This window comes from Ceratotherium simum, chromosome 27, assembly GCF_057802395.1.
Source record: "Ceratotherium simum simum isolate JZ-2026a chromosome 27, ASM5780239v1, whole genome shotgun sequence".
In the NCBI taxonomy this organism is placed as follows: Eukaryota; Metazoa; Chordata; class Mammalia; order Perissodactyla; family Rhinocerotidae; genus Ceratotherium; species Ceratotherium simum.
Genome location: NC_141926.1, coordinates 4,327,224 through 4,340,289, shown reverse-complemented (window position 1 = coordinate 4,340,289; position 13,066 = coordinate 4,327,224). Strand labels below are relative to the sequence as shown.

General features: G+C 46.1%; 1 protein-coding gene across 2 annotated transcripts in view; it reads left to right on the top strand.

Moving 5' to 3' along the window:
- Positions 1–5,886: 5,886 nt before the first annotated feature.
- UBASH3A (ubiquitin associated and SH3 domain containing A) overlaps positions 5,887–13,066 on the top strand; it is a 44,732-nt gene continuing 37,552 nt past the window's right edge. For both annotated transcript variants that reach the window (XM_087417815.1, XM_087417816.1), the window contains exons 1-3: positions 5,887–6,007; positions 8,025–8,078; positions 10,594–10,780. In XM_087417815.1, the coding sequence (XP_087273941.1) occupies positions 5,895–6,007; positions 8,025–8,078; positions 10,594–10,780 (354 nt within the window). In that variant the 5' untranslated portion in view covers positions 5,887–5,894. The remainder of the gene's footprint in view (positions 6,008–8,024; positions 8,079–10,593; positions 10,781–13,066) is intronic.

Below are 13,066 nucleotides of genomic sequence, written 5' to 3'. Positions count from 1 at the left end.
AAGAGGGGCAGGTGAAACGCTTTGCTGGGGGCTTCTAGCCCTCCATGTGACTGAGCCCACGTTTACACTTGCAGCTGCTCTGCAGACAAAAGACAGAGAACCTGACGTGTTCTCACAGAGAGCACTGGAGAGAGACACGTCACACTCCGTGCTGCAGGGGCCTCTGCATCCCAAGAGGTTTCTGCACACAATGCAGCCTAAAGATGTTTAATCAGGAGAGAACATCTCTGCTGCTGTGGGCACAGGGGCTAAGAGGCCCTTTGGAAGGCCGGTGGAGCAGAGCTAGATGTGAATCCTGCATTCGTTTATTCAGCAAATATTTACGGGCCATCTGCCATGAGCCAGGCATCTAGACTCAGAGCAGACGGCAGAGGGGACGAAACACTCACCTGTTGTCTCAGGTGACGACAAAGGCTAGGAAGAGATGAGGCTGGGAGAGGCTTGGAGAATGATGGGACAGGGTGGTGGAGGAAGGCCTCCAGGAAGAAGTGACATTTTAGTTGAGACCTCGATGATGGGCTAAAGTGGGTCTCATGAGCTAAGAGGAGAGGTTGTTCCAAGCATGGTACCATCAGCACCAAAAGCCCGGAGGAGGAGATGAGCTGGGGGTGTTTGAGGACTCCAAGAAAGCCTGTGCACCTGGAGAGGCCAATGGGCAGATCATGGAGGGCCCGGGCCATTGGGAGGACTCTGGTTTGGTTTCCATGTGAGGGAAAACCACGGAGGAGCTGAGCTGGGCAAAGTCGGGATCTACAGGTGTGCACAGAGTGGAGGGGCAGGGTGGAGGCACAGAGAGCTGAGAGGAGGCTGCTGAAAACCCAGGCCACCATGGCCGCGACTTGGACCAGGGCGCTGGTGGTGCAGATGCAGATCAAGGCTAGATTAGGGATTGATTTTGAAGGTGGAGTTGGCAAGATTTGCCGATGGCAATAGTAGCCAAAGAGAGATATTTGGCCAATCGTGTTTAATTCAGTCTTGTCTCCCTGCCTCCCAGCACCTGCCCACGCACCTACCAATGTCTTTTGGATATAACACCAGGTATTCGTCGAGCTCGTACATCCCTCCTTTCCATCTTCCTAACTACTCTCACCAGTCCCTGAACCAACATTTGCCCTTAAAGATAGTGATAGGAAACTTAGAATTTGATTATTCCTTTGCTTCTACCTGAGTGGTAGGTGGTGCTCTCAACTGGAGTACAACTCTTGGAGGACAGAGTCTAGAATGTACTCTCATGGTGCCCAGCACAGTGATGAGTGTGTGATGGGGATCCTTGTACATCGATGAGCTGACTGTAAACCAAGGTGGACAAACAATACTGAGTAGACATGCAGAAAACTGAAAGCAACACGAGGTCATATTAACATGTGTTAACATGCTGGCATGTGAGTCAGATGAGGTCAAAAGTCGAGCCAGTTTACCAAGGGATAGTAGGGAAAAGACCCATGAGGGTGGCTGAACTTCCACCACTATAAAGTAGCTTCTCAGAAAAACCTACAGATCAGTTCCATCAAGCTCTGTATAAAATTTTAAGGAAAGAAAAATCAGCACACCTAGGGCTGGCATCTGATGTTCACCAAGCCGGCGTCTTAAGTAGTCTTGGTTTGGAGGTATGAGAAGGGGCATCCTACCCTGAGGGCTCCCCTAGGACCTGTGAAGCTTTCGTAAGCACTTGCACACAGCTTCGTTCTAGGCACAGTCTCAGTCTCCACCTTGATCCCTTTATCGAGTGACGGGAGGCTTGGGGGTCAGCCACAGGGGAAATTCTGAGTCAGGAAGCTTTAGTCTTTTTGCTGTTGGCCTTGGAAGATAACTTTTCAAGCTAAGAAAAAGGGATTAAGCTAGATAGGGCGTTTCCTGGCTTACACAAGTAAGATTTTTTTTAAAGAGAAATTTACATTTTAATATGTTATAAGCACAATTGCTGAAAAGGTAGTTTACTATTTAGAAGAGATAAATATATTTGAGTAGAGGCCGTCACTTCAGACCCAAAATCTACTTTTTTGTTGTTGTTGTTGCTGTGGAAGATTAGCCCTGAGCTAACATCTGCTTCCAACCCTTCTCTTTTTGCCCTTTTTTGTATGTCAGCCACCCCCATAGCATGGCCACTGACAGGCGAGTGGTGTAGGTTCACACCTGGGAACCAAACCCCGGCCGCCAAAGCAGAGCGCTTGGAACTTAACCACTAGGCCACCAGGGCTGGCCCCTTCCCTTTCCTTTTTTAAAATCAATTTTATTGAGGTTTAATTTACACACTATCAACTGTACCCATTCTAAGTGCTCAATTCAGTCAGTCTTGAAGATCTATGCATCCATTTGGTCACCACCAAATCAGGATGTGGAACGTTTCCATCACCCCCAAAAACTCCCTCTGACCCTGGCCTGACAACCACTCATCTGCTTTCTGTCTTCATAGGTCAGTTTTACCTTTTTTAGAATTTCATTTAAATAAAATCGTACAGTATCTATATCTTGTGTTTGGCTTCCTTCAGTCAACAATGTTCTTTTAAATTCATCCATGTTCTTCTATGAATCAGTGATGTGTTCCTTTTTATTGATATATGTTATCCCACTGATTGAATACACAGTCATGCACTGCATAACGACATTTCAGTCAATGACAGACCACGTTTACGATGGTGGTCCCATAAGATTAGCACCATATAGCCTAAGTGTGTAGTAAGCTATACCATCTAGGTTTGTGTAAGTACGATTTACGATGTTTGCACAATGCTGAAATTGCCTAACGACGCATTTCTCAGAACGTATACCCAACATTGAGCAACACATGACTGTACCATAATTTTTGTATCCATTCACCAGTCTATAACAGTTGTATGTTTTTGGATTCTTTTCAATTTGGGTCTACTGTGAATGAACCCACTACAGACATTTCACATACAAGTCTTTGTGTGGTCATACATTTTCATTTCTCCTAGGGAGATAGCTAAGAGTGGATTGGTCGTATAGTAAGAATATGTTTAACTTTATAAGACTATGTTTTCTGGAAGTGGTTGGACAATGTGTGAAAGTTCCAATTATTCCACGGTTGGTCAAAACTTGATATTGTCAGTCTTTTCAATTTTAGCTCTTCTACTAACTGTGTTGTGGTATCACATTGTGGTTTTAATTTACATTTCCCTGATGACTAATGATGTTGAATATCTTTTCACGTCTTCATTAGCCATTTGCATATCTTTAACCACTTAACCCATTTTTTAACCAGATTGCTTCTTTTCTTATTATTGATTATGAGAATATACATATATAATAGATGCAGAAATACATTATGTTATATTCTGTATATTCTGGATACAAGTCCTTTGTCAGGTATCTACGGTGATATTTTCTCCCAGTCTGTGGCTTACATTTTTATTTTCTTTATGGTGTCTGTCAAAGAGCAGAAGTTTTCAATTTTGATGAAGTCCATCTTAACAATTTTCTTCTTTTATGATTCATATTTTTTTGTGTCATAACAAAGCTTTCAAACTCCAGCATAGCAAAAAATTTTCTCCTACATTTTTGTTGGAAGTTTTATAGTTTTAGCTTTTACATTTAGGTCCATCATAAATTTGAGTTAGTTTTTGTGCATGATGTGGAGTAAGGGTTGAAATTTATATTTTTCCCATAACGATATGCAGTTTTCCAGCACCGTTTGTTGAAAATATTATCCTTTCCCCTATTAAGTTACATTGGTCCCTTTGTTGGGAATCAAATGACCACATATGGGGGTCTTTCTGTGCTCTCCAATGGCACACTATGGCAACCTGATTTTTAAATTTATATGAAAAAGCAAAGAGCCTAGAGGAGCCAAGACAATCTTGAAGAAGAAGACAAAATCAGAGGACTTATCGCTATAGTAATTAAAACAGTGTAGTATGGGCACAAAAATGGACAAATCCAATAAGAGAACATAATGGAGTCAGAAACAGACTAATACATATACAGTCACCTGATTTATAATGAACATTCTACTGTATTCACTGGGCAAAGAATGGTCTTTTCATTGAACACAGGTATGGGGAAAGAAATGAACATAAACCCCTACCTCACCCCATACAAAGAATTAATTCAAATGGACCATAGAGCTAAATATGAACAGTAAAAGTAGTAAAGCCTCAAAAAGAAAATGTAGGAGACAATCTTCATCAATGTTGGGTTAACAATGATTTCTTGAACAAGATGCAGAAAGTTCAAACCATAAAAGAAAAGATTGATAAATTAGTTTTCATTCAAATTAAGAAATTTCGTTTCACTCAAAGACATTATTAAGAGATTAAAAAAGCAAACCACAGCCTGGAAGAAGTTATTACCATTAAATGCATCCAACAAAAGACTTATCTCCAGAGTTCCCACAAATTGATAAGAAAAAGCAAACAACCCAATTTTTTAAAAGGCAGAAGCTTTGGACAGGCCCTTCCCCAAAGAGGTTCTTCAAATGGCCAATAGGCTGTCTCGTGGTGCTCAATGTCATTGCCATTCAGGGAAATGCAAATTAGAACCACAGTGAGATACACACACCTAGATTGGCTAAAACTAAAAAGACTGACAGTATCAAGTATGGATAAGGATGCAGAGCAGGTGAAACTCGCATCCACTGCTGGCGAGAGGGCAAATTGGAACGACTGCTTTGTAAAACTGCTTGGCAGTTTTTAATGAAGTCTGCACATATCCTATGACCCCCAAATCCCACTCCGAGGTGTGTACCCAGCAGAAATGCATACATTGGGCATTAAAAGATGTATACAAGAACACCCACAGCAGCAAAATAACTGAAACACACCCAAATGTACATCAACAGAGAAATGGAGAAATAAAGTATGGTGCATTTATCTGATAGAATGTTACACAGCAATACAGGGAACTAACTACAGCTACAAGCAACAATGTGGATAAATATCACACACATGATTTGGGGCAAAAGAAACCAGACACGAAAGAGTACATGCTGTACGGTTCTATTTATATAAGTTTCAAAAATAGGCAAAATTAATGTGCAAGTGTGTACAGCGGTTACCTTTTGGGGCGAGAGAGGAGGCAACTAGGAAGCTGGGTGGGGGCTGAGAGCAGGGGTGCTTCTGAGGTTCTGGTAATGTTCTCAAGCAGAGTTTCTCAACCCTGATGCTATTGACATTTTGGGCTGGATCCTTCTTTGCTCTCGTGTGCACTGCAACATTCCTGGGTTCAATCTGCTAGATGCCAGTAGCAAGCATCCCCTCCAGTTGTGACAACCAAAAATGTCTCCAGACCCTGCCAGCGGTCCCCGGGGATGGAGGCCAATATCCTCTGGTTGAGGACCACTGTTTAATTGCTGGTCCTGGGAAGGTTAGGTGTGTGTGCTCACTTTATGAAGATTCATTGAGCTGTACACATATGATTTGTCAACTTTTCTGCACGCATATTAAACTTTAAAAGTTTTTAAAATAAAAAAAATGTCAATGAATAACTAAAGAAACCCAAAATTTCAGAGCTAGCAGGGAAAATAGATACAGCGTAGTTTAATGTCTTGCTTGCAGATAAGAAGACTAGATCCAGGGTCGCTTGGGGTTCTACAGTCAGTGGGACCCGGTAGAGAACACTTGCCCCTGGTTCCACTCCCTCGTCCTGCCCCCTCGCTCTCCCTCTCTTGCAGACTTGCTCCCCAATGCAGCCCACGTCAGTGCAAAGGCTTGGTTGGACCTCCGGATCCCAAACCGCGCTGTGGAAAGAGGCTTGGTGGATATTGCACCCCAGCACCCCACAAAGAGATTTTTGAAAACCAGTATCTCATGCAAACAGGATATTAGCTTTTGTTAGAAAGATCAAAAAAGGCTTGAGGTTTTTCTTCACAGCTTCAGCCTCTCTTGCCTCTCCCTCTCTGGCTTTATCTACTCATTTCAGCCTGCAGGCAGGAAGACATGGCAGCCGGGGAGACTCAGCTCTACGCCAAGATCTCCAACAAGCTCAAGGGCCGCAGCACCCCCGCCCTCCTGGACTCCCTCCTGGGGATGGGCTTCCCGGCACACACCGCGTGAGTACTGCCCTGGCTGGGGGAGCCTGCGACCCCCGAGCCTGACCCTTCTGTGGCTCCGCAGTGAAACTGCAGGCAGCTCCGAGCACCAGCTTCCTGTCGAAGGGGTACACCACGCAGGATGAGACACTGTCTCAAAATAAGACCCTTTTCTGCTTTTTATAAATAACGTGATCTTTGCTTTTTAAAGACAAACTCAGCTGGTTGATGGGGGGGGACACTGAAATTTGTGAAAATTAGAAACCAAGTATTACCATGGCAGCCCCATTTTTCAGAGTTTGGAGGAGCTTGGGGCCTGGTTGTACCGTCTCTGTGAGCAGCTCGGCGACTCTGAGACGACATTTCAAACTCTAATTTGAAAGATCCCAGAGCCCAGTGAGTCTCTATTGCTGGGACCTGTTGAGACGGGACTGTGTTTCTAAACAGTGCAGGAAAACCATTAGTGCTTAGGGAAAATCTCTTGAATGTCTGAAAACGAAACAAAATGATGAAGAAACTACCGGAAGAGTGTCAGCACAATCCTACTCGCCCAGGAAAAATGTCCACACGGAAGATTTTAACCTTAGGAGTTACCCCTCTCAGAGAGTGGAGAAATCCCCAAAATCAATGACTGTGATCCTGACCCTGGGTTACAGCTTCCACGGGAAATCGATTGCTTAGTTCTGGTCCTTTTCACATGCTTATTCATATGGGAAAATACATCAGAAGTCCCCTTAGGTAACCTTGGATTTGAGAGCGGGTCAAACCTTCCTTAAACATTGTAACAAAAAGCCTGACCCAAGTGGATGAAATAACTTTGAAGCTAGACCCCTTGCATCTCCAATCCAATTCAGGACTCAGTCGTCACCACTATGTTCATAATAATCCGGGGGTCTGTGCAGTGGGAATGGAAGCAAGCACGAGCAGAGTGCCTGCCGTGTGCTGGGCACCGTCCTGGGCATCGTCCAACAGGTGCAGATGGGGACACTGAGGCCAGAGAGAGCAGGACAGGAACCCTATTCTCGGTGCCTCTAGAGCCCGGGCTTTATTACATCACTGAAGCTGTAGTGTGGACGCATACTCAAAATTCCTTCTAGTTTACACCTTAGCCATATGCTGGGGGTAGAGAAACATGTTTAACTAAACTTCTCCCTTAGGTTGGAGCACCCCAGGGAAGCCCGGAGCCAAGGCCTCCCTGTTAAAACCCCTCCAGGTGGCCACATCCCGTCGGTATTGGGCGGCACCGTACTGGGTTCCTCAACAATTCCAGCCACTTCCAGGCTGACTGCCTGAATGCATTACCTTAGCCGGGTTTCACTCTGTACAATTTGGAGGTTCAGTTCAATTCAATTCAATATATTTACATCCAGTTACAATGATAAGTAAGACATCGTTAGGCCTAGGGACATCATGGTCTGGTAGGGGAGGCAAACAGACACGAGTTCAGTGAGATGAGAAGCAAGGTGACCACACGTGCGGTGGGGAAACACAGGAGGGGCTGCACGTCCACCCTGCTTGGGCGGTTCAGGGAGGACTTCCTGGTGGAGGGACGTGTGAGCAATCATAGAAGACCCAGGGCCATGTCTTTGAGGGCATGTCAGCACAGGGCCGCATTTTGGCAGGGAGGCACGTGTGCAAGCCGAGGATATGACCCATCACAGGCAGTGGGTCCACCTGGCTTGGGTGCAGGGTGCATGGGGAGGGTGGAGCAGATGGGGTTGCAGGCGTGGGTGGACCTCAGGGCATGAGCCCTTGGTCTCGTTGCCAAGGACTTCAGGGAGGGATCCCCAAAAGGAAAATGAGCAAGGGTGGTGTGAACAGGTCTGCATTTTCAAAAACCACAGTGATGCCTCTCGGAGGACAGAGACCTGGACACTCAAGCTGCCAGCTGCAGAGTCTAGCATTCCAGCCCCTCCAGGTCCTGATATGTCTGATATGAAGGTCCGACAAGTTGTAGGGCTGCCCCTGCTTCTCTCATCCCTTCCCTGAGAATGCAACGCAGGCTTCTGAATGCTCCTTGCCTTCTGCTTCCCTACAGGCTAAAGGCATTGGCAGCAACAGGAAGGAAGACAGTGGAAGAGGCATCGGACTGGTGAGTGGGGCTGGCTTTGCAGACGTGGAGTGTTTGGATTGAGGTGCCCGTGCTTTGAGGACTCTGCGGGATGGACACTGGGAAGTGCCCAGTGCACTCTGGGCGGGGCAGGGGCCACCTCCACGCCTACCCACCCAGCACCAAGGGAAGGGAATAAAGAGCTCACATTTAAAATGCAAAATGAAAAAGAGACAACCGTGCACAAGGCTTTCTTCACTTAAAAATGTGATTTAATACAAATGTGACTGTCAAAGAAGAAAAAAATGCACGTGATTTGTTGAGTACAGAGGGCAGAGCCATTTTTTGCTGATGTGAAAGAGAGGTCACCGTTCTCAGGTTATGTCTGACAGGAAGAGAACTTACCAGTGGTTGTGAATGCCCCCAAAGGCATCGGCATGGTGCACCGGAGCGGGTGCCGGCTGGTTGGGGGGACGGGGTAAGGGGCTCTGGGCTCAGGGTGGCCCCTCCATCCACCAGCTACTCGACTCTACAAGCCACCCACTGCTATGGACTGCAGCTTTCTGCTCTGGAAATCAAAGAGAGGGCACCCCCTTTTCTAAAACCCAGTCCCGCCTGAATGTGCCATGATGCCATCGTTCTGTCCTCAGGTGGGAAGTCCCCTAACACTCTGCCCCTGAAAAGCCACAGTGAAAATCAAACAAAAAAACTGGGTCCCGCCAGGCTGGGGTGCCCTCCCCAGAGCGGGTGGAAATGCTGCCCGTGGGTCTCCGGGTGTCCAGCACGTCCTCAGTGGAAACCCCCTTCCTCCTCCAGAAACCCTAGGCTGAGGGTAAAATAAGTAACCTGTCTACAGGACGAAGGAGACACCCGGGACCCTCTGGGCTAAGAAAACTCTAAAGCCAGTTGCCAAATTTGAATTGAAAACCAAAACTGCACTGCTGTGTGGGCAGGGTTGGTCCTTGCTAGTTACCACGCAGCCAGTAAGACTAGCAGACCCACCAAGGAACGGCGAGACCCCAGGCTCAGCCAAGAAGGAGCCCAACCTCTCTACCAACCAGGAAGGTGCAAATTAAGATGCCACTGAAAACAAGGGGCAGTTTCAAATGCTGGTGGGGGGAGGGGAGGTGTGCTCTCTTACTTTTCTGGCTACAATCTGGGATGACTGTCAACATTGAAAATGTGCGTAGCCACCTGCCCAGCAGTTCCACGTCTAAGCACGTTTCCTGGAGAAATACAGAGGGTCTAAAAAAATGTACAAAGATCTTGATTACAGTGTTATGAAATTTTTAAAAAGAAAACAATTTAAATGTGCATGAATTGAATGGATGAATGAAATATTACATATGCAGATGGTGGAAAGTTCACTGTGACAAACTTAACTAGATGTATATGTATCAACATGGAGAAATTGCGAAACATATTGCTGAGTAAAAAAATGTGACTTACAGAATAATTTGAATAGTAGCTTACGATGTGTATAAAACACACACAAGTGCTATCTACAGATTTGTTACTTAAATGTCTAGAAGAAAACAAAGCAGAGTAACAACTGGAGTTGCTTCTAGAAAAGGGGAAGAGAGCCAGGATGAACAAGGGATAGCTTCCTCCACTGGTATTTTTTCATTATTAAGGAGAATGTATTTGCATAAACCTGATGTTTTCCCAAGTGGTTGTATGCTCCTAACATTACACCACGAGCACGTTCCTGAGTCACCAGAAATTATTCAAACCCATAACTTCCAATGAACAGATGATACATAAATTTACTATCATTTATCTAGTTTTTCCTTCTTTCCGGTTATAAATAACACTACAATAAATACTCTGTATATGCAGTTTTACCTATACTTTTTACTTTTTCCTTTGGATAAATTTCTGGAAGTAGAATTATTAGTTCAGATGGAATGGGTATTTTAAGGCTCTTGATACATTTTGGCAAATTGCTTTATATTAAGTTTGCACAAATTCATCCTTAAGTCTCGCTGCACCTTTGACACAATTGAGATAACAGTTATCCTTTGAAAGACATTTTGTTAATCTGACAGATGAGAAAAACGGTGTCTCACGGTTGTCTCAATTTTCATTTTTATTATTAGAGAAATGAACTTGTATTTTGGGTTGTATATCATTTTTCCTTGTGTTCTAAAATAACTTTCTGAATCAAAAGAAAATATAATAGCCACCTAAATTTTGTCTAGTTTTTTGTGGTTTTGATTTTAACATTTAATTTGAAGTTTGAGATAAAATAAAAATGTTAATTTTTTCAGCAAACTTTTCAACGCTAAGCAGATGGCTGGACCACAAAGATTACGTGAAGACCTGTCTTGAGTTTTACTGTCGCCTTTCTCTCATTATCTTGGTCTTTGGCTTGGGGATCACACTGACCTGAGTCTGGGTAGACACCAACCTTCTCTGTGGCCACACAAAGCCCCTTGCTGGGTGTGTCTCTCCCAGTGATTTTGCCCACTTATTCTGTCGTTGTTATTGTCTGTCCTCCTTGGGGAAAGAATCTTTGCCATGACGCCAGGTGAATGTGGCCTGTTCTCCATTGCAGGCTACACTGTCATTGCAATGACCCTTCTCTGGATGACCCCATCCCCCAGGAGTATGCCCTTTTCCTCTGTCCCATGGGGTCCCTGCTGGAAAAACTTCAAGAGTTCTGGAGAGAGAGCAAGCGTCAGTGCGCAAAGAACAGAGCCCACGAGGTCTTCCCTCACATAACGCTCTGTGACTTCTTCACGGTGAGTTGGCCCCAATGTATCTTTAATGCTCATTAACATGGCAGCTGAGGTCATTTTCTGTGAGAACTAGGCAGTGATGGGACACAATTGAGGGCAGCCATATGATTTGTTTTCATGGGGTGGTCCACAACTGTATTGTTAGCTGGCCTCTCTTTGTAAGATATCCTTTACTATCATCCTCACCTTGATCTGGTCAACTATTCTTTCTTCAGAACAAAACTCATTTGTCCACTCGCTTTTTTAAGTCTTCCTCAGCTCCCCAAGGAGAAGGGGTTGCTGCCCTTTGTGCTCCCGTTAGCTTTTTTTTTTTTTTTTTTTTAAAGATTTTATTTATTTTATTTTTCCCAAAGCCCCAGTGGATAGTTGTGTGTCGTAGCTGCACATCCTTCTAGTTGTTGTATGTGGGACTCGGCCTCAGGATGAACGGAGAAGTGGTGCCTCGATGCGCACCCGGGATCCGAACCCGGGCCACCAGCATCACAGCGCGCGCACTTAACCACCAAGCCACAGGGCCGGCCCTCCCGTTAGCTTTTCATTTGTATCTTTAGTGTCACTTTCCGTGTTGGATGACAGTGACAATGTGTCTAGTATAGCTCTGTATCCCTCACTGGACTGAATCCCTCAAGGGAGAGTGGATGCCTCCCTCATCTTTGTAACCCCAGAGACCAGCACAGTGCCTAAAACAGAGAAGGTGCTTTAGAAACATGTGATGGATCAACTGGAGAACAGGGGATTGTGGGCCAGTCACAAATGCAAGACTTTTCCCTGCCTCGGGTACCAGCCCTCTGACTTAGAAACTGGTCAGATGGGCAGCTCCCTGGGCCCCTGGGAAGGTGAGAGGGATGGAGGCTGCGCAAAAGACAAGGAGGCATATGAATGGGGGAGGGAGGGGCAGAAGTGGCTTCCTCCGAGCTCCCCACCAGAGGAATCTGGAAAAGGGACCCAGGCCCGGCCCGCCTCTGCTGTCAGTAAACTCAAAGGGTTCCACCCATTTCTCGGGTCCCACTAGGGCCCAAGGAACCCTTCATTCCAGGCTCCACAGCACGGTGTGGGGAAGGGACACAAACCTCCATGGGGAAGGTTTCCAGAAGATACCCCAGGGGAAGCAGCACCTTCCAGAGCCTTTGACAGTCATCCCAATGTGCCAGGGCATTGGGGGGTTTCCTGGGACACAGGACTTTGGCTAAAACCAGGAAAGTCCCAGGCAAACCAGGGAAAGCTGGTTGGTCACCCCACTTTGCCAGCGATGGCGTTTGTCATAGTCAGGCTCCTCTCTGGCTTGTCCTTGGGGCTCATCAGGGAAAGGAAAGGAGCCAAAGCCAGCAGTGACCTTAGAAATGACACCCTGGGTGACGGCAGAGAGAGCAGACCCGGGCCTCAGGTCCTGCCCCCAACCCGGCACACACACCACACACAGGTACGTACACACACACTACACACAGCTATATGCACACGGATGTGTACACACACACTATACACAGAGACACACATCACACACACACCACATCACACACACACCACACAGACACACACCACAGAGATAAACAGATATAAACAAACATACAGACACACACAGACACACATAGATACGAACGCACCAGACACACACAGCTCCCTTCTCTTTCATTAGCCTCCCCCTCTCCCGCACCCCACGTCTGACCCTGCCTTAGTTGGCTGAGCGCCCCTTTCAGGCAGAAGAGTGTAATAGAGATTCACACTTCCCCTTTGATACTGTCAAATGAAAACATTCAGCCACTAAATGTGATGTTGATTCCAGCTGTTTATAATGACTCTGCTTCCAGATCACTCATCTGAGACCACACATCTGAGATCACACATCTGTCCACACATCTGTGGACAGATATTCATTCAGCGTTATGTGTTGAGTGATCTCCACGCATAGTGCCCTTTCCTAGGCCCTGCAAAGACTTCAAAGATAAAACAGACAGGGATGAATTTCGGGGCTCCTGGACTAGAAGGGGAGCTGAAATGCACATTAAAGATGATAATGTGGTTCATACTTCAGAGAATAACAAATACTGTGGGAAATTCAGAGGGAGCCAACTGCCAGGAAGAAAAGGGAGTGGGTTGATTTCCTGCCGGCGGACGTGTGTCTGGGTTTCACTGTGGTCCCACATGGCCACGAGGAGTCTTCCATATGGAGAAACATCTTCAAGCCCAGACGTGGCTTGGGCAGTGCTGAGCCCGGGAGCCAGGAGGTGCTCGGCCGGCCGGAGGGCGGTGTGTGAGTGTTGAAGTGGAGCAAGGGTGCTAGCCAGCCCCACG